This window comes from Echinococcus granulosus (genome assembly GCF_000524195.1).
Source record: "Echinococcus granulosus chromosome Unknown EG_S00011, whole genome shotgun sequence".
Lineage (NCBI taxonomy): Eukaryota > Metazoa > Platyhelminthes > Cestoda > Cyclophyllidea > Taeniidae > Echinococcus > Echinococcus granulosus.
The window spans coordinates 1,347,870-1,368,195 of record NW_020170391.1 but is presented as its reverse complement, the minus strand read 5'-3'; the positions used below and the strand labels follow the sequence as shown (position 1 = coordinate 1,368,195).

General features: G+C 38.9%; 3 protein-coding genes across 3 annotated transcripts; 2 read left to right on the top strand and 1 right to left on the bottom strand. All coding sequences in view use genetic code 11, as the record gives it.

Moving 5' to 3' along the window:
* Positions 1-93: 93 nt before the first annotated feature.
* On the top strand, positions 94-1,373 carry EGR_02516 (SUMO-conjugating enzyme UBC9; the record flags this gene model as incomplete). The annotated part of the gene is made up of 6 exons (XM_024491765.1): positions 94-207; positions 653-674; positions 769-854; positions 887-970; positions 1,006-1,188; positions 1,221-1,373. The coding sequence occupies 6 exons, from the start codon at positions 94-96 to the stop codon at positions 1,371-1,373; spliced, it is 642 nt and encodes a 213-aa protein (XP_024353916.1).
* A 4,043-nt stretch (positions 1,374-5,416) lies between these two features.
* EGR_02515 (Endophilin-B1) lies at positions 5,417-10,453 on the top strand (the record flags this gene model as incomplete). Its single annotated transcript, XM_024491764.1, has 9 exons — positions 5,417-5,495; positions 5,995-6,070; positions 7,172-7,250; positions 7,283-7,424; positions 7,496-7,621; positions 7,796-7,929; positions 8,516-8,587; positions 9,303-9,392; positions 10,334-10,453. 9 exons carry the CDS (start codon positions 5,417-5,419, stop codon positions 10,451-10,453), a joined length of 918 nt encoding a protein of 305 aa, XP_024353915.1.
* A 9,527-nt stretch (positions 10,454-19,980) lies between these two features.
* Positions 19,981-20,320, bottom strand: EGR_02514 (hypothetical protein; the record flags this gene model as incomplete). The annotated part of the gene is made up of 2 exons (XM_024491763.1): positions 19,981-20,176; positions 20,289-20,320. The coding sequence occupies 2 exons, from the start codon at positions 20,318-20,320 to the stop codon at positions 19,981-19,983; spliced, it is 228 nt and encodes a 75-aa protein (XP_024353914.1).
* Between the last annotated feature and the right edge of the window lie 6 nt (positions 20,321-20,326).

Here is a 20,326-nt window from a genome sequence, read left to right as displayed (position 1 = left end):
AATATGGACCACAACAAGCAACCGGATCAGACTCGCACCGCCAAATCGACAATGCACCAGAATTAGCCAGGCAAAAGACGCGATACATATTCGATGGATTTAAACGCTAACGTAGAATATTTGGGTAAAATGACACCTTTACAACAAAAACCTAAGACTGAAACAGACATACAACAAATAATTAGAAAAAGCCTTAGCACACTAGAAGTATGCCAAAAGACGTGCAACACATTTGCGAATGGTTGGACGTTAAAAAAAATAAAATGATGGAAAATTAAGTGTAAACAAGCATTTAAATTGGCTAGCAGGCAGCCATTTTACAAGTGATTATTTTTAATAGTTATCACTTAATTAAGAATCTCGAAATGCATCTTCCCCCCCCCCCCCCACTTAACCTTGCTCTTGTCTATTGCAAAAGCTTTTCAACCTCTCAGATAAATGCTTTTAGACCGATTTGTTTTACGTAAATTAATTTCATGTTGCTGTCATCAGACAAGCATATTACCTGTTTTTTTAAAAAAAATGTCTTCCGTTTGATTTTTGTTGCTTTTTAAGCTTTTTAATGTCCCAATTTTTATATCATAAAGTCTCTAGTTAGACTGATAAAACCTTTAAAATTGTTTGCCATTGGTTTTTCTTTTTTGAGAAACAGGTTGATTTAATTATATACAAAGGTATTTCATGCACATAACTGTAATCCAGTACCTCAATTGCAACTTATAAGTAATCAGAGGGGAAGCCGCCATAGTTGTTTTTTGGTTTTTACAGTGATGGGTGATTACAGTGAGGCCGATGGTATTGCTTTGAAAAGGTTGGCTGAGGAAAGGAAAGCGTGGCGCAGAGACCACCCATTTGTAAGGGTTTTTCTCAACTTCTCACGTCATAGGGATTTGTTGCTAAGCCCACTAAAAACGCTGATGGCACTCTTGACCTCATGACTTGGGATTGTAGCATTCCTGGCAAAAAAGGGGTAAGTGGTGGTCACTTATCCTGGCAACTTTCCAGACTTTGTGGGAAGGTGGGCTTTTTCACCTCCGCATGTACTTCAAACCTGAATATCCTACGACTCCACCAAAATGCAAATTCGAACCGCCTCTGTTCCATCCTAATATTTTTCCTTCGGGGACTGTTTGTCTTTCGCTTCTGGATGAGGAAAAGCACTGGCGTCCTGCGGTTACCATCAAGCAGGTAAGCTTATATACTTTTTTAATAGGTTCCAGATCCTTTTAGGAATTCAAGATCTATTAGACCACCCTAATCCCAAGGATCCTGCACAGGCGGACGCATACACGTTGTTTATCCAGAACCGGAAGGATTATGACTACAGAATAAAGAAGCAAGCTGAACTCTTTCGTAACCCAAATCTCTCTTAAGTAACTTGCTACTCTGAATGACTGTAAATAACAGCACTAAGTCGATTTGTGTAATCGCCTCTAAAAGAAAAAAGTCATTTTTAATATTGTTTAGTGTCGTTTATTTTCTTCTATTTACTCCATATACTTGTTCTGAGGGTGGCATTTTCACATGAAGAAATATCCCATTTCCAAAATTTCTCGCTATTGTTTCATCTCATGATGAGTGGATAGGTAACTATTCAGTTACAAGGAGGGAGAAGTATACGTCTTACAAAGGGGTTTTGTCCACCTTGGTACCGTTCCATGGAACATTTGCCGAATGGGCTTGTTGCTAGTGAATCCTAGCTTGAGTACGAATCTCTGTGGGAAATCCCGTGTGGAATCTGTCTCCATTCGTTTGAGCAAGTTGGTTTACGGTACTAGTGTAACAATTTGGAAGGCAGTAGGGGGCCTACTGCGAGGTGTTGATTAGTGATAAGACCAGGTTTCGGTGGCGGTGAAATTTAAAGCAAGCGGGTGTTACCTGCGCCTGTTGAGGCCGACCGGAGGGGGCGATGCTGTTAAGGAGAGGGTGAAATCTGAACCCTCGGGTGTTAATGGTATACTTCAAACACTTCCTACGTTGATGGCTAGCTCAACTGAAAAAATCGATGCAAGCGGTGTAACCGTTCCGAATATCGACTCCCGTCATTTACAGGCCTGGTCCCGGTGGTTCCAAGCCTACAGCAGCCATTCTGTAGGCTGTCAATGTGAGTACCGTTGAAAGTGTCAAATTGTGTAGAGAAGCGATGAATGGAATCACGCACATTCAGCCATAATTTAAAAAAAATGGTTAGTACTAGGCTGTAAGGCGGCTTTCTGTTATTGTGTAGCATGGAGAACGTGAATGCTTCGTTAAGCTTACAGAGCGTACTGACAAAGAATACCGGAATTTCCTGAGGCACAGGATTACATAACGAAACCCAGCTAAACTCGAAAGCCTCTGTTTGACTTGAAAATTAGCAAGTATAATATTTAGAATATTTCCAAGAAAAGAATTTTTTGTCTTGCGATCTTCACTAATGTGAAGCAATGACATTTTGGGAGCTATTTTTGCCTTATATCTAGACTTTTTTTACAAAACGATGAATGTTTGCAAGTCTTCAATCTGCGCCGAGTAAAGAGCGCATGCATTTTAAGTGAAAATTGTTTTGACACCGAAATCTCCACTAGAATAAAAAGGCGATTTAAAAACCTGCGAGTTTGTAAAGGAGGAACCGAGTTTAAACGGTTGCCGACGGTACAGCTCAGAGCATTATTTGTTAATGCAAAGAGAGAAATTTGAACAGTCTTGAAGTGATTTTTATAGTGGGAGAAAATTCTCGTCACCTTTCTAAGTACAAAAGCATTTTCACATGCAGAGATGAGCATCTTCGCTAGTGTTCATTAATGAGTCGTTAGAAAGGCATAGCCCGCACACCACACCTTGACTAGTGGGAGGCTGAGAAGATTCTTAGAACTACAATGTGCATGATGCGATGCCTGTTTTGCACAAATAGTGAACTTAGCTTGCAAGTTTCTCGCTCAAACTCATGTGTACTCGCAAAGTGTACACCAGAATACATTATTGCATTTTTTGTACATTGCATTCACCTATACCCACCATGATGTCAGGATCCACTATTGGGATCAGAAATTCAGCTTTCTTGGAGCCTGGAAAAGCGCTTAAAGTGCATATCAGAACTAACGTTCAGTAGTATGCTGAGGAGTTGCTTCACTATCCCTAAGTTCTGTCAAATGCTCTTTTTTCTAACTTTTTATCAACTTACTTTAGCATTTAATGTCCCACTGAATATGTACCAAACCGCCCTTAGCCCCAAAGTATTTGCTTAAGAATGTTATGGTGATGGTGTGACGGAATATGAGTTACTATCACAACATTTACAAAGTGGTAGGCATTGAATTGACTCTCCGTACCAGCTGTTGGCCTCTCGAATCTGCAGTGGCTCAGTGGAACACTAAACTTTACCAAAACATTCAGAACCATTGACAGGAGCGCATGGTAGCGATTGAAGTGAATTGTTAGAAAGCGTTGTGGCAAACTTCATCTTATAAGTCAATGCAGGTTGAGTTTGAATGATGAGCGGATGAAAATCCTCACTGATTAGCACTAAAAGCTTTAAGCTTTTTCACTGCACCGCCTCTTCCGGGATAGAGAACAATAAAACGAGACACAGCACATAAACTTTTAAGCGATTTGATGGAAAGTCGGCACGCAGGCAAACAAACAGCTTAGTACCCAAGTCCTTTCTAAAATTAAGAATCTAAAGGTTAAATCAAGCGGCTAAGCCTTTTTAGAAATGAGAGCAAAACACAGGTTATATTCTGGTTCTTTTAGCATTTTTTTTACAAAACACCATGAGGATATATGGATCAACGGCCAATGTTGTAATATTATACTTTGCTTAACTGTGTATTGAAATTGGTGAGCATTTCAGTCCGCGCGGATTGTGCTTTCGCTCTGAGCCATGACCATCAGGCCATACTAATAGTTCTCCATTTATTCAGAACGTGTGTAATGAATTTTAGCATGCAATCTTGATTTGGTACTACTTTAAGAAAGACTCGAAATGCAACATTTGTGGCAGCGGCAACGAATTCGAGCCAAAATTGCGGCTATCCTACTTTCTCTAACTGAATGCCAAACCTTAACATGACATAAGAATGACATATGCCACGGATGATGAGCTGGTTAGGTCTCCTTGAGGAATGGCTAAAAATAACGTCTAACTGAGACGTTGATCCCTATCCTGTGGTTTGTAAGAATGATTTCGAAAACTGAAGCAGTATCTGGCTTAAAACAATTTGAAATCCATTATTTAGACGCCTACTGTACTTACATGAAGTTGTTAGTTGAGGTAACAAGACGTACTTTCTCCATGCCTCTACTACTTGAGTGGAACCCAAAAAGGTAAGTGACTGGGAGGCATTGAAACACTAACAAAGTGGCAAGGCGGAATAAATGCGAAGAACTACCTTCGCGCAACCCTTTCTACATCTTCCCTTTTATAAAATAGGCCTGAATTTTTTGGCAATTTCCTTACAAGTATTGTAAGGATCATTGTCCAGTCTTAAGCAGCATGAAGTCGGTGCATTTCCCTTGCCTCAATACAGCTCGCAAATAGTCCCAAACTCTAGATGCAAGGAAATTGCCATAGTGGACCAGTGATGTTGGGGCCAAATGCCATCTCGCATGCTAGAAAATTAAATGACTGTCGTTGATGTTTGGTTGGTGGTTTTTAAAGTGCCGACTGCATTGTAATAGCTAGCGTAGGAGGTTGAAAAAGGAGGCGATGGGACGGCGATTAGGAGAAGAGGGGCTATGTAGTTGTCTGTAGCGTCTCGAGACTCCCTGAAGACGAAAGAAGACACAATACTTGGGCTGAATATACATATTCGGCACGGAGAAGGTGTCTGGGCTACTGGCATGGCCCAAAAGGCCAGCCCACCCAGCGAGGTACAAGGGCGCTAATTCAAAGTACAAAAGTGGCGCCTCACCAATGCCGAGGGATAAACCACTATCGTATTACATGTCTTATAGACTTTTTGCCTTCACCTATCTACTAGAACACTCTAGCCTCCACGATTTGCACCTTCACCCTGTGGCAAGGCCTATAGGTTGCGCTAATAGCTTTCACCTCTTCTATGCGCCAGTAATACATGTTCTGCCATAATATTTAGGCATATTACGACAAACGTGGGATACTTGGGGTGATACATTGATTTACCAAGGGCGAATTTTTCGTCCAAAAACTTCCGAGAGTGAATCATATAAGTTTTAAAAAATAAATGCATTTATTTTATACGAATGTGAATAAATCACGTTTAAATGTGTAATTGAGAAAATACTAAAGCAAGGTCAATCATATGACAAAAATTCCCTGCATAGAATTAGCTTATTTCTTCAGATTATCATGAACCAGGTAGTATCGCTATCTCGACATTGAATATGAGAGCAGACCTGAACAGTTGCTGCCTTGTAGTGTTTTGATATTTTGAATGATTGCTTAACTTCACAAGCAATGCAGACTGTGCAGTCTGTAAAAAAGCTGGACGACTTTTTTCTCGTATCGCAGCCACAGCCTTTCAAACCCTTTTTGAGTTGGCGACAAGTCTTTTTTCATTGTAACACACCTTACCATTGCTTCGAGCAATACACCATGAAATTAGAACATATGTGAACTGTCATATTTCATTCGTAGAAGATCAATGTAAAAATGTAAAATCAAATTGCTTACCCAAGAGGGGGTTGAAATTTCCAGTACTGTTATCATCGTATACGGTACTCGTTAGCACAGGGAAAAGTTCTGACACCCTCATTTTAACTCATTTTCAATGCATTTATTATTTGACAGACCTTGCGTTGCATGTTTGAGGCTCAAAACTCATTATCATAGGCCACTATGACAATTTGGATTAAAAGTCTATTGGTTTATGGTGTTTTACTGAGCAGTCACAAAATTATTTGTAGAGGCCAAGAATCAGTGTTCCTTTCAAAAATCTTCCCTTAATACTTTCTTTGAATAGCAGTTTAAGTGAATCACTACAGAAACATAGAACGTATCAAAACAAAAAACCATACTTTTCTCTTTTCCGTTAGGTCATGAAATTTTGTTAAAACACAGTGAAACACAGGTGCTCAGCTGGGAAAAGTTCCAACGGCCTGGTTGCTTGACGTTTTAGCAGCTTTTACTCTAGGTAGTTCTACTTTTGTTCTAATTAGATTTCGTTTATTTTTAATACACATTAGTAAATTCATGATGTTATGCAATATTATATCCTTTAAATCCGAGGTATTAAATGTCGTGTGTATGTTTGCATTGCTAAAATTCCTATTTTGGTATTGCTCCGTTACTGGATTCAATTGCGTCTTTTTGCAAAAGCTTTACATTACCTAAAAGGTCGTCAAAGAACAAATACTAGTGCAGGTTGTTTGGCTGGTAGGCGGTGTGATTTTTCCTTCTATGATGAATCTGATTTATTTAACCGCAATAGCTTTGCAGTATTTCTGGTTGTATATCCATAAACTTATTTTATTTACAGTAATTTGGCAATAGAAATTATTTTGCGTGGTTTTAAAATAGGCGTAGGTCATGTACAAGTCATACTCCATGTCATAAAAGTAGGCCAATGCTAATGTTTCTGGTATGCTTAGGTTGTTCTTTGTATTATTGAGTGCGTCGAGCAACCGGTGATTAAAACTAAGTATGATGAACGCATTGGATAAGTAGTATAGATTGGCGTTGTTTTAAAAGGGCTTTCTTTCTAATTTTCCCGAGTGGTCATCGGAGAGACGTAATATAATTATACGCAGCATTGGTTGTTCATATGACAAAGGAGCTCCTTAACAACCTATTTTGTTGTACATTATTTTATAATGTTTTTTTGTTATGTTGGCGCTTTAAAACAGTGATGGTTTAGTCTTGGTTTTGTCGCCAACGCGGTTTTTTTTCGTAAGCACTGTTACTAAGTAAAAGCATCGTTGCCTTGATGATTAGCTTCGTGGGCATCGCGTGTTGAGAAATCATTGCAGTATAATATGTGTTTTTGCGTGGCTTACAATGACTACACTTATTTAAAATTGGAACAATAAAGAAGACAAGGCATTCTCCGTTTTTGTGGGACTTTAATTTGCGTGTTTCTTTTGCAGTGAATTTAGATCATATCGCATGTTAGATCACCCTGTTGGTCCCAATTGATAACTTATTAAGGAATTTATAGGATAGTTTCAGCAAGTATTAGCTGTTGTTTATCACACGGCTCTCCTCTGTTTTTAGATTAAAGACTATGCCATTTGAACAAAAGATGCACTCCTTTTTTGAGTCCACTATTACAGGCCTGAATCGAATGACACAGGTAGAATTCCTTTCAGTCACACCATTTTTAAGATGAATGACGAAGTTTTTGGGACTTCAGGCAAAACTGAGTACGATTTTGAGACCCTCCAGTTGTTCACGTATGCCGATATAACCTACAAAATTTGCACGAATTTGAAGGACCAAATGGAAGCCATGATAACTCCTAATGCTGGTATAGTTGGTCTATGTTCATGCACTGTTTTATAGCGTGCTTGAACTAACAGACCACACCTTTATTTTCAGCAAGGAGAATAGCGAAAAGAATTGGGGGTGAATTTAGCCTCCTCCCATCAATGCATCTACAAAGGTCTGAAAAACTAGCCAAGATCATCGCTGGATGTGCTGCTGAACTGCCAGGGACCGATCTGTGTGCGTTATTTATTACAGTAGTGTTTTTTAGCAGTAACAAGGCTTTATGTTTCTCTCATTACTATTGTGTGCTACATGAGCTACAACCTAAACAAAGTATGACTATTTTCAAAATCATGCAATCTTTCCTTCCGAATGGTCATTAAGATTTAAACGTACTTGTTTGTTTTTCAGCTGTAACACTTTCCCACTGTGTATCAGCATATTCGTGTCTGGGTCAGTCGGAACGCGAATTTGCAATGGATGTTCATTCCGAATTGCTTTTGGTCATTAAGGATTTTCTCACTTCATATTGGCCAGAAGTACAGGTGCGGGCTGTCAATAATTGGTACTTTTAGGTGGATTATAAATTAGTGCATTCTGCACTTAAGGGGAAATTTGAAGCGGAGTTAGATTTTTGCACTCTACTTAAACCCAGGTAGTGAAGGTGGACTTCCGTTATTACCAAAAATTGGCATGGGAAACATTAGCCTTGTTCTGTACTCCAATGTGCAATAGCACTGCTGTGTATTTTACTATCTGGTCCTTTTCAAAACCGAGTGCAACAATTAAAAACTTTATTTATAGATGTATGATCAAAATATGTTTTGTTCTACAAATATGCTGACTGAAATCTTGATTAATAAATCAAAAATTTGGTAGCAGAATTTGGGTTGTTTTATCTATTCATATGCTTAAGAATTGGTCCGCCTGATGCTAATGGGAAATAGGCGAAAATACGTCATTAGGACTTTAAGGCACATTTGACCAGGTTATCGCGTTTGAATATTCTGACAGTATTCCCCGTGAATATACATTCGTTATCGAGAAGGCTTTTGCATATTTTGATGTGAACTACTTTATGTCTATTTAAAAGACAGTACATCGTAAATGGTCTTATTACGTCTTTAACAGAAGGAGCGACGCAAACTGGATCTCTTGCGTATCGACTACGATTGGGCACGCCGCAAGAAATGGAAAAAAGTGGTTCGTAAAGCAAAATTGTGCCTTGACAATCGCCAAAGCGATTTATTTGCACATAGTGAGTAGTTCGCAAAGCAATCACGGGACGGCTCGTCCTGGTAGCAGTAGTAGGTAACCCAAGCATTACTCGTTCCCCTCGCACCAACCTCAGCTATTTATCTTTCTCGGTGTGTGCATCTTTTGTCGCAGTAGGTGATGGAGTTTAAACCATTTGTGACCTTATGCAAAGGTGTCTGATATCCGTAAAAGCTAAATTAATGAAGCTAGTTTAATCGACTCAAAATGAGTTGCCAATTATCGTACTGGAAAACTCAATGCTATGAGCATTTGTGTCGGTAATTCATTGTCCTGCAATTCGTCAGAATGATTATTTTAAATTGTCCCAAACTGTCCAGTTATACTCGAGTTTTCACGACACGTTCCTATTATCTCGAATGTTTTAATGACTCAACCTAACAATTTCTCAGACATTGCGTACCAGATGGGGTGTTGGCATTCCTATGGGATATATTAGCCTATTGAGATGGCTTTGGAATGGAACAATCATTGTTATGTGTTCCAAGAGTTAACTTATTATAAATCACTTCGCCTATATTAAAGTTTACTACAAATGATTATTTAAGCTCATTAAGTAACCAACTTTCTTTACCACGGTCCTGTTCCCCTACACTTAAGATATACGTTATGACACCATTGATTGCATTTTTCTTCTTTTCAGGATGAAAAGAAGGTTGCGATGACGAAGCAGGACTTTGATCGTCAGCTCTATCTTACTCAGTTACTCCTTCAACAGTGCAAAACAACAAGGGTGCATTTCACATCACTTGCACATTAGTGGTTCTCTAACCTTCAGCAAATTCGCAATCAACCTGAGTGAAGCTTTTCAGAATGCATCCACTGCCACGTATTATGCAGTAGCCAAACTCATAATTCGATGCCAAAACTAGTCATTTACGAATTTGGGCATTCTTAGCCTCTAGACCATTTGCAAGAGTTGACTGAACTTTGGTCGATCCAGGACGTGTCCATCTTCCGCCTTCCCAATAGTCCACAAATTAATTTAACCAACTTAGAGCTGTAATGAAACATAATTTCACTTGTCAGATCCATTCCTTAATGTCCGTAGAGTGATAAGCCCTTGCGCCATCTCCGATTGGACTGCAGCAATACATGTAGTAATTGGGTTTTCATCCACATGGTGGGGAAACCGGTTTGGTCTTACCATCGAAAGTTAGTGTTATTATTATTAAATCGAACAAAAATAACGGTCAGATGAAAGTGTCGTTACATTTTGGAAACAAGAGCTCGTTTGGTGCCAGCTGTGAGTCCACAACGAGACTTAAAGTGGTGCGAACTCTAGACCATGGAAACTCAGAGCTGTGATTAAGTAGTTGCCGTGCATTTAAGTGATGCAGACTCAAATAACTCCATCCATTAGGGAAATTTCAAAGTTGAAGAAGTATTGAGGCGTATCGGCAGTTTCCGTCAAGGAAGGGCTTTGTTATGCACCTCTCCCTATTATTATTCTAACATGAAATGTCGCTTTTGTGGTCATCTTTGATGTGGCTAGTTTTATACTTGTGAAGCCGGAACAACACCATATATGTCAGCATTAACAGTCCCTATCTATAGAAGGTGATATGTAAGTATCTGGCAGTATGGCTGGTATTTTTTAAAATTCATCCAAATCTAAAGTGCTCTGTTATAGGGTAATGCTAATAATCGGGCTTGCACAACGCCTTGCTTTAGGAGAAAATCGCAAGTGGCCTTGTGAGTATGGCAACGGCACAGTTGCAACACTTTAAACGCTGTGAGGAGGCTATGCTTCGTCAAAACATTGAGGTCAACTCGGAGAGCTTCGTGCAGTAACGCTATCTTAACTATTCAGGTGACAATTCGATGGCCCTCAATCCTCATGGACACTCAACATTTCCTTCCTCGTCTTTTCCATGTATTTCCTTATTTTATGCACTTCCAAAAAACGCTTTGTCCCCCATCAACATATGCATGATCTTCCTGAAGTTGGATTAAAATTATTTATGGTTGAATTTTCAATCAATGTGGTTTAATAAGTCCATTTATGAATGGGAAAAATTTCGGTATTCTTTCTCTCTTGAGCGATTTTACTGAATAATGATTATTTTTTGGCAGCAAGCACCATTCGTCGCGTACTTATTCATCATATACTTCTTAACTTCCAGCTGAGATGAAGTTTAGTTGCCTAATATATAGAGGTTTTAGAAAATCGTTTTGCAGATTCCTATCTTATGTTTATCTAAAATGGTCAATTTTCAGCAGTTTAGTTTTGCATGGTCACTGACGTTGCGTAAATGAATTTAAAAGTGAAATACTCGCTGTACTTTGGTTATTGACATTTGGACATTTGTTCTTATTTCCACTGATTTTATCCAATTTAATAATTGTGGGTAATTGCCTTATTTTTCCCCATAACTCTGTCCAAAGTATCTGGAACCCCTTCTACTTCAGTCAAGTGTCTTGGCAAAGTTACTTGCCATTTTTTCGCCGAAATCGCTATATATTTGACTAGTTCAGTAATAGGACGTAAGTTGGCCTTAAAAGTTATCACGAGAGTTTATTATCCTTGCCAAGATCAAAGGTGATTAGCAAGAAGAATCGGAGAGACCTACTTTCTTGAGACGAATAAAGTGAAGAAGATGGAACTGTGTCTACAGAATAATCGTAAAAGCATCATTAGAAAATGAATGTGGAGGATTTTAAATTCCTTCGCACTTATTATGCACACATTCACATGTCTAAATAAATCTAGGAGTGTAGAAGTATAAAAAAAGCCATAGTACTTGCAAAATCCACTTTTAATAATAAAAAGCAGCATTTACAATACCAGACCGAAAAGCACGACTTGGCTTTAACAAAAATTCAAAAACTAGCAAAGGAATATTTTAACGTACACAAAAAATTACTGCGATACTTGAGTACGCTTCAATAGATAGTCTTGCAATTTGCTTTTGTTATAGGATTACTATTGTGGATTTAAATTAAGATGCTTATGTTTAATACTACTTCAGCATTGTTTGCTATCGTCATTTTAATAAAGTTTGGTACTTCTTTTCGTGAATAAGGGGGAACATGAATACCACTATGGAATAAGCGATTTCATACCAAATTGAGGATCATCGTCGGTGATTTCAGAAAAACAGATCCTTACTAACTTAGCCAAAAATGTTAGAAAATTGAATTGAAGAGACAAAGACTTAGGTATCGTCAGTGACAGCTCGACCATTACAAAATTATAAACCGGAAATATATCGTTTTCTAAGAGCTTCTGAATCTCAGCATCATAGGTGTTCTAGGATTTGTAACGTTACAAGACTGCTTAGTGAATTTTAGAGCCACTTTCTCGTTTATTTCGCACTGAGGTATCTAAAAGACTTTTTGTGCACTAGTTTTTTGCTTATGGTTGAATATAACTAAAGCTTTTGATTTTGTCAAAAAAGCATAGCATAAGGACATACTGCTTTGATTTTTTAACATTCTGTGGTTAATTAATCCTTAGTAATTTTTTCGTGTCATTGCCATTAAAATGACTCGTCGTAAACCTGACACATTTAAAATCTTGAAAGATGTCCAACCAGGTCTGACACCTATTAGAAACGCGAGTCTTAATTTATTATTTGCTATGTATGCTCATTGATGTCAAATATGATAATTCTATGTACTTTTAACTTAAAGGACTGGACAGTCTTTCTTTCTTTTGACTCAGTAAGCACTCATCTGTTAAGTAATGAAATTACTAAATCACCTCTATCAAAGTTAAATAAACCATCTAAACACAACAGTCTAACAGTATTTTACCCTCAAAGAACGTGTAAACTTACATTAGAGGCGCATTTATCACGATTTTACTCAGTGATACCCCAAGTAAAATGCTAAGTCATCCCCACTTCATTAATATTAATGCTGTGTCATGAACCTTTCAAGTGAGCAGGATCAATGGGTAGCTGCACATGTCTGCTGTTTTCCCAATGCACAAAATGCCATGTTAAGCCTACCAAAGTCCAACTTGGCAATCGATGAGACCGCTGGTTATAATGAAGAAAATTACCGATCAGTCACTGGCACAACACCATTCATGCGAATATCCAAACCCACAACCCCTACTTCTAGGCCCTTATAATCTATGTAAAATTATACAAACAATCCCACCTTCACATCCATTTATCTAATTATTGGTAATCAGCAATGAAGGAACCCTATGCGATGAATTAAAGCAGTCGTAGTTAATCCTAGGGAAGTATAATAAAATGCAATACTCAAAGAATGTGTGAAAGAAATTCCAAGTTATTTTGGCTGTTTGACATTCTTGAACAGTTTTGCTTCGAAATCCTCCATGCAAAAATTAAGTGCTGTAATATTTTTCATGAAAATTCATTTGCTTTGTAGCAAGGCCCTTTAACCATTCCTGCATACCAACCTAAAATGATCAAAGAGTAAAAAGCGACACACTTTGTAATAAGAAATATATCTTATTGTCACCTCCTATTGTTGGAATTTCAGAGCCACCTCGCAATTTTTAGCATAACTCAAGGAAAAATTAACATAAAGTACAAGGTTCTGTATCTTCCAGGAGTAAAAGGTGTGGCAGAAAGAATAATAAAAGAGGGCTTCGAGGTTAAGTTAAATCACCCGTTTTAGTAAAGTATTGTCTTTGACATTAAACGGTGAATAACAAATTCTAAGGGTGGTGGTTAATAATAAAGAACTTGTTTCTTGATTTGAACTCATGTAAGACTGTAACAGAAGGTTGTGAATATCATTATACCGGATTTATGGAGCTAAAATAGGTTGTATTGCTCGATTAAAGATTACGCAAGAAAAGATATTGCGTTCTAAATGCAACAAAATAAACCATTATGCAAAAACGAATAAAATAAAACAATTACGCATATCCTTAGATATTTGCAAGGCGAATGATTGATTTCAAGAACTGACTTAATTCAGACACCAGAACTGTAGCTCATTAAACAATGCTGTTACTTTAATGAACGCCTAGACGGACAAATACCGGGTAGAAAATTTATTCGTGCAAAATTCATAAAAACAAATACAATCCCCGCAAAAGCTAGCATGCTTTCCAGACCATTTCAGGCAAGCTTTGCACGAACCATATGACTTTCATGCCTATTTTAGCAAAGCTCCTGCTTCTGTACTCAACTCTCTTATCTATTGACAGAGACCACGAACCTAGAATAACAATTTGAAAGGAAACCATAGGAAGACCAGTAGAATGTTGTTTATCATCAGTTTGTTAAAACGAATGGGCCTAATTGCAGAAAAGTCACAAGTACACCTGTGTTTGTCTTGCGCCTACACTTTTTTGGATTTTTAGGCATTTATTTGATCGAATGATGTTTTATGTTGACCCATATTTTCTACCGGTACACTTATCGCCTTGATTATATCACGAGCGATATCCCGTCTGGGCATTCAAATGACCTATAATGGACTAACAGTGTAAAAGCCAAATCTCCTCACCATTGGAAGCTCACAATGTGTTAGTTAATGTGGATTTTTGCCCCACTATACCAGCTATACATTTTGAACACTTAAAAGCAGATAAAGTCCTTATACCTAAACGTTGAAAATCATGCTAACAATAAGTGGGTTGATAATCGCTTCAGATTCGGGCCATCGTCCTTTTTACACATTGTGCATTTTGAGTAAGGCAACCGAAGTTCCCTTCTATCCGGCCCTGTGATACACTTGTAGTACGATAGTGGTGGGGCGCCACTTTTGTACTTTGAATTAGCCCTCTTGTACCTCGCTGGGTGGGCTGGCCTTTTGGGCCATGCCAGTAGCCCAGACACCTTCTCCGTGCTGAATATATATATTCGGCCCAAGTATTGTGTCTTCTTTCGTCTTCAGGGAGTCTCGGGACGCTACACACTGATGTGCTTCTAGTTTTGTTCTAGTTCGTGATGAAATGAAGCGAAATTGGTGAAATTTATTTGATTCAACAAATAATTGCTGAATTATTTACATTAAGCAGATTTGCTCTCTGTGATCAATTTCATAAAACGCTGTTTTCCGCATCTATTAAGTTAAAACGACTACCCTTAAACCTTTCTTTTCACTAGTCTTCACTTATCTTCGTATAAGTCTGCTTAGACGACCAGATCGGTTTTTCGGCATGATTAATAGAAGATAGGCTAAGTACGCAATGTAGCTTCCCAAGATTTCTTTGAAGAAGAAAGAAGACACAATACTCGGACAGAATATACATATTCAGCACAGAGAAGGTGTTTGGGCTGCTGGCGTGGCCCGAAGGCCAGCTAACCCAGCAAGGTACAGGAAGACAAATTTAAAAGTCCGCAAGTGGCGCCTCACCAATACCGAGGGGCAGACCACCATCGCATTATATGTAATGTATGTGCACCTAGAGAAATGAGAAAATTCATTTGGTACACATTGAAATATCTCCTGGACTCACTCAATGTAAATGCATGTGTGTAGATTCACTGGCTTAGTTTACTGTATTAAGAGTCCGATTGTTCAATGATTGAGAAAGTGAAGTTTTATTAAAATAGTGATATTTCCTTCTGACGTAGTTGAGGTATCGTTGGCAAAGCTGTTAGGCTAGCCTAGCTTTCTTGAGAGTGCTCTTCTCTAGGCATTAATCCCTGCCCCTTGACACTGTTTCAGGATGTTCCCGAGACGTAGGACTGGATTACGGATCAGCACGACTTTACTCTTTAGCTAGCATGGCATCAGTCATTGTAGGTGTAGTGAGACTTTGTGCCATGATTCTAGCATTACTTAGGGTGTGGCTACGTTCTGTAAATGCATGTAGCTTACACAATGCGTCTTCACAAAGCAGTCATTCGGGAGCTCTGGTGTAAATAGTCACCGCCACCTGGCGGCCCTCCCTCCACCTACCTACCTACCTGCCAGCGCAACTGATGCACCCGTGACTAGCGTTTACGGTCTCCCTTGATTCAATAAACACCTTCATCAAAATTACTAGCCCTTTTCGAATTCTCCGCTCCACATGACTCGTCTGTGCACCACGCCTAAAATCATCGTCCTCTCTAGTAATTTTGGGAAGAAATACTATAAATTTAATAAGTAGCATATGAATTGACTTTAGACGATTTCCCGTCTTTTAACTCTTCATTTGAGAAATAGTCCTTTGAGCTAAAAAAAATAATATAGTCTTGTCATAAAAATGGATGCAGATATCTTGAGCGATTTATACAAAATCGGGCGGATTCTTCGGTCTTTGTCATAAATTTGAACAAAAAGCCAGCTTCCCTCAAATTAGCATTATTGCGCGTAGTGCAACGATGTTATACCAAACAGTATTAATTGCACAAAACTAGTAGAATGTATAGCAATTCTGCCACATTATTGCTTCCATTTCATTTGTAGAACTGTTTATGTGATACATTGAAAGTGTTTGCAGTTCTCAGAGAACGCTACTTTTGCGCGGGAGGTAGCAATCGTTCCCTCAGATCAAGAGGCGAGATGATAGGTAAATATAAAGAGCTAATTTTGAATGCCGAAGATGTTGCACACAGTTAGCTTACGGTCAGGGTCTGCAGAAGTCCTCATTTCTATTTGACTTTTTGCAAGATAAGCAAGGCCATAAGGAATTAATTCAAGGAATTGTCATTCAATGCGCGTAATAACTTCGCATAAAATCTACCAACCTAAAGTGGGATTCATTACTTAATCTTCTTTTAAATTATATATCCTTAGTCTGAAAGTAAAAAATTACTCACTTTAATAAGAGGATACTTTTTAAATGCCTGGATAAATATAGACCAAAATAATGAGTCCGTTTTAATGAAAGTACAAAAATTGGGAATCCTAGAAGTCCTTTTCTTATCCGGTTCGTATAGGTTCCATTCCATCATCGGGTTCGTACCCAAACTCGGCGTTTCAGTAGTTTAGTGAGGCTTGTTTGCTGTTGCTGCACAACATATCTAAAATTTCTTTAGGCCATAGTTACCACCCTTTGTAGGTATTGTAGGACAAAATTTTATTATTATAGCATTCTCAAGCGAGTTTTATTGCACACATTTGTTTTCATACTAATGCAACTTTTATTGAGGTTTACATAAGGCAATTTGTTTTATTATATTTCACCTCCTGTGAAATTTGTTTCTACAATTAAAATGCGTAGCACAATCAGCTCTATTATATTTAAGCATTCGTGTTCAGAGACGCCCACTTGATGGCGTTGATCCTTTCTATGGCCGTGAAGCCTCGTTAACCAATGGTAATGGGATGGAGAGGAGGGAGGAAGAGGCGTTTAACAAGCTTTTAGATGGCTTGAAAAGTTATGACATTAAAAGTTGTTTTAGAAAATACCAGCGAAAATGTCAAACCCATATAGATTTGTCTTTTTAACTTCTCACGACTTTCACAGTCTAAAAAGAAATAGCTATTAGTGATCGAGGTGCCAAAGGAATCTGGAATCCGGGATTCCAAATGCTCATGCTTATTCATAATGAACTCTGGCGCTGTAAACGTTGTGGGCACCTGTTGTGGGCGCATTTAAAGGAAGAAATACGTAATTAGAGTTCTTTCAATCCGAAAACAATTGGAGAGGTCAGGGCCTCTTTCGGAGTCGGAGGTATTGCGTGCTTCTAAAACGCACAAACTTCATAGAAAAGCTTGCAAACAAGCTATATATTTACATGATTTTATATGTCAATCCTCTCCCATTTAACCTGGTTAACAAAAATTCCCTTCAAACGCTAGTGACTGGTTCCCTGTTTTTTTGTGGTGTGAAATATTTCACCGCCTGAACACGTCGTATTTAAGCAGGTTAAAGCAGCTTCGTTAAAATATGACGTGCAAAAGTTTGGAGGCCTTTAAGTTGTGCAGAATCTGGCAAATGTACAATGAACTACATCCAGTGGGAAGCCCTTGATAAATGACAGGCGATATTGTCATAGGTCAACAAAAAGATGGTGCACATCTACTTGCCAAAGGAATTAGGCAACGACATCTGGATCCCTTGGAGCTAGGGAAAATTTAAACCGAGCCATTTGTTCATCTATGAATTTACTACACGCGTCCTGCTCGAACCAGCATTGCAGTAGCGTTGTATGAAGTGATAGTTTATGTTAAAATAATGGTAGAGGGACTGTAGGTGGTGCTGGCGACTTACACTAATTCGCGACGTTCTACGTCACCTCGACTGGCAATAAAGGAGCCATCGAGATTGCAGAAGATTAGTTAGATTATCCAGTTAAATGTCTCGAAACAGAATAAGACAACTGAATTGTGCATCCAGTGTGGTGCGTCATCACAACCAAAACTCTATTTCAAGGAGAGACTAAACAATATACCCATCCAATTGATTAAAAAAACTAAACCGATTTTTATTTAAGACTAGGTGATAATGTGACGGTGCCAAATACTATCCTTTTGACCCCATATGAGCACCCGTTCAGTCACGAGAGAAACTCGGTCCATTTCTGCAAAGAATGGCCACGTTTCTCGAATTTGCAATCAGTATTTTTGTCAGACAGGAATGGGCGGATTTTTGGTAAAACACACACACTCATGCACAAATACTGGGCCGATTGTTCCCACTAGGTCTTCCTTACCCAAAAGTAAGTATTTTTAGTCTTCCAAAAGTCCCAAATTCGCCTACTACTACTTTTGTGCTTGGGTACATACAAAGTACACATTAAATTTTTAGCAAACAATAGGCGATGTGGCTCAATCAACCTCATCGCGATTCAATGTCAATGAAATGTGAACGAAGTGAGTTGAGCCACCCCGCCCTATAATAGAGTTTTTAAAAAGAGCAAGAAAAAGCCTCATTTGAAACACCTCCTAGAGGTGGACCACTTTTTAACCTTTCAATCACTTGGATAAGCCTGCATTTCCATGAGTGGTTTTGCTGCCACGTAAGCATAAAACACTAGATTAAGTAATTGGGTCATTAAAATCTGCTATAAGTGTGGGATGCGGAGAATGGTAAAGATATTAGGAGGTTTTTATGTCTTGGAAATATCTGCGAAAATTCACACGCCCGTCCCATCCATTATATTCCATACGACATACAAATCATCCTATTGGAGTTACATAAGTGTTTACCGAACCACCATCGCCTGCTGACTCACTATTCAGTAGAGTTCTGCTGTTAGTTAAATTAACTATTCAAATGTGTTAAAACCCATTTCTGACGTATAAAATACCACTAGCAGCCTGTGCAACAAGGAATCTCCCTAAAACGTCACTACTGCCTCTTCCGTCTAAGCGTCGTTTAACCCGCTTATTTTTAGGAATTTTTCCCAATTCCTGCAACAATCTTCCCCAGTGTAGAGTTCCAACTTTATCGTTGAAAATTTGAACGAACATTTTGCCCTTCATCTATTTGTAGTAAAAAAAGTAGAGGTATGATATTGGAGAGAAATTATGTGGATAGAGCTAAACCTAACGTCACTATATTCCAGGGGAACGCCAATTTGCCATTTATACCATTGCTCCTGGTATTATGTTTCAAAAGCAGGCTTCAGCACGTTAAAATAGTCAAGAATGCTTTGTGGAAGACTTAGGAAATCGACTGGTGCGTAGGTGAATTCCCGAACAGATTTGTATTCCATCCTAAAGCTTTTCAAAGCAAAAGTGCGTCCCACATGCTCGTCTGCTTACGATTGTTCTCTATTCTCATCAAATGGTCGCGACTACAAAGTTAATTAGAAACCGGTGCGAAGCTTGCGACAACTACTGACTCTGTCAATTCGTCCAATCCTCTACAATGTACTTTAAACTTTGTTGTTTACTCAATTCCATCTCCTGTGTGAACACGTTGGTTAAAACCATGCCTTTAGGTATCCCACCTCTAAGGGTGCTCGATACCATGCATGGAGCCGGATCTTTTGTAGTGTTGATAGGATGAGAGCGTTTATGTTTGAACCGATTGGCGCGTATTCGAAGAGACATTACGAAGTGCTTCTAGATCACGCAGAGATGCCAGGGATTTTTTTTTTTGTCACCGGTTAACAGAATTGTTTCTGTTTACGATTCATCCACGTACCAGCGCATTAGCTTCCTGTTCAAGATTCATCCAAGCAAGTAGATGTTTTCTGCTAAGCGTAGAATGACTTCAAGAGTCGCGTCGTAAAAATAGAAATGACACAAACTGGAAATTCTCACATTTGATCAAAGATCTACAAAGCAAATAAAATGGGCTATAATGCTGATAAAGACTCCACAACCTTAAGCAAATAATATGAACTATGCTAAGAAATGACTTACTTAAGCTAAAACGGCTAGTGTGGATATTTCAGTTGAACGGCCACCTATTTGAAACAAAAGGACTTGAGTTCTGGGTTAAGAGGACAAAGCTATATTAACAGTAGTTCATGTGGCCCCTTCGATGTATAGCAAAGTGGTCACGCGCTCACAGAGGGTATGGCGTGGTCACGATAATCGCCGCGGCACTGACGTCGATAGGCGAAGCAGGCGTAGAAAGCGCCTCGCCTGGTGCACAGACACCTCGCCTCGCCATTCCATGTGCACTCGTACACGCGCCGGCGAATGTCTGCAGACCACTTAAACCCTCCAAGCCAATCAGAACGGGCCTTGTATCTGATAGGTGGAGACGAAGTCGTGGGTTTTCACCAGCATACGCGCCACTGTAAATCAATTCGTCATTCCGCTTCGCGTGTTCATGTCTTCGTCGGGGTGGCTCTGGTGCTACCTGGTATCTAGGATGGGTGTATAATTTGCCATTCGCTC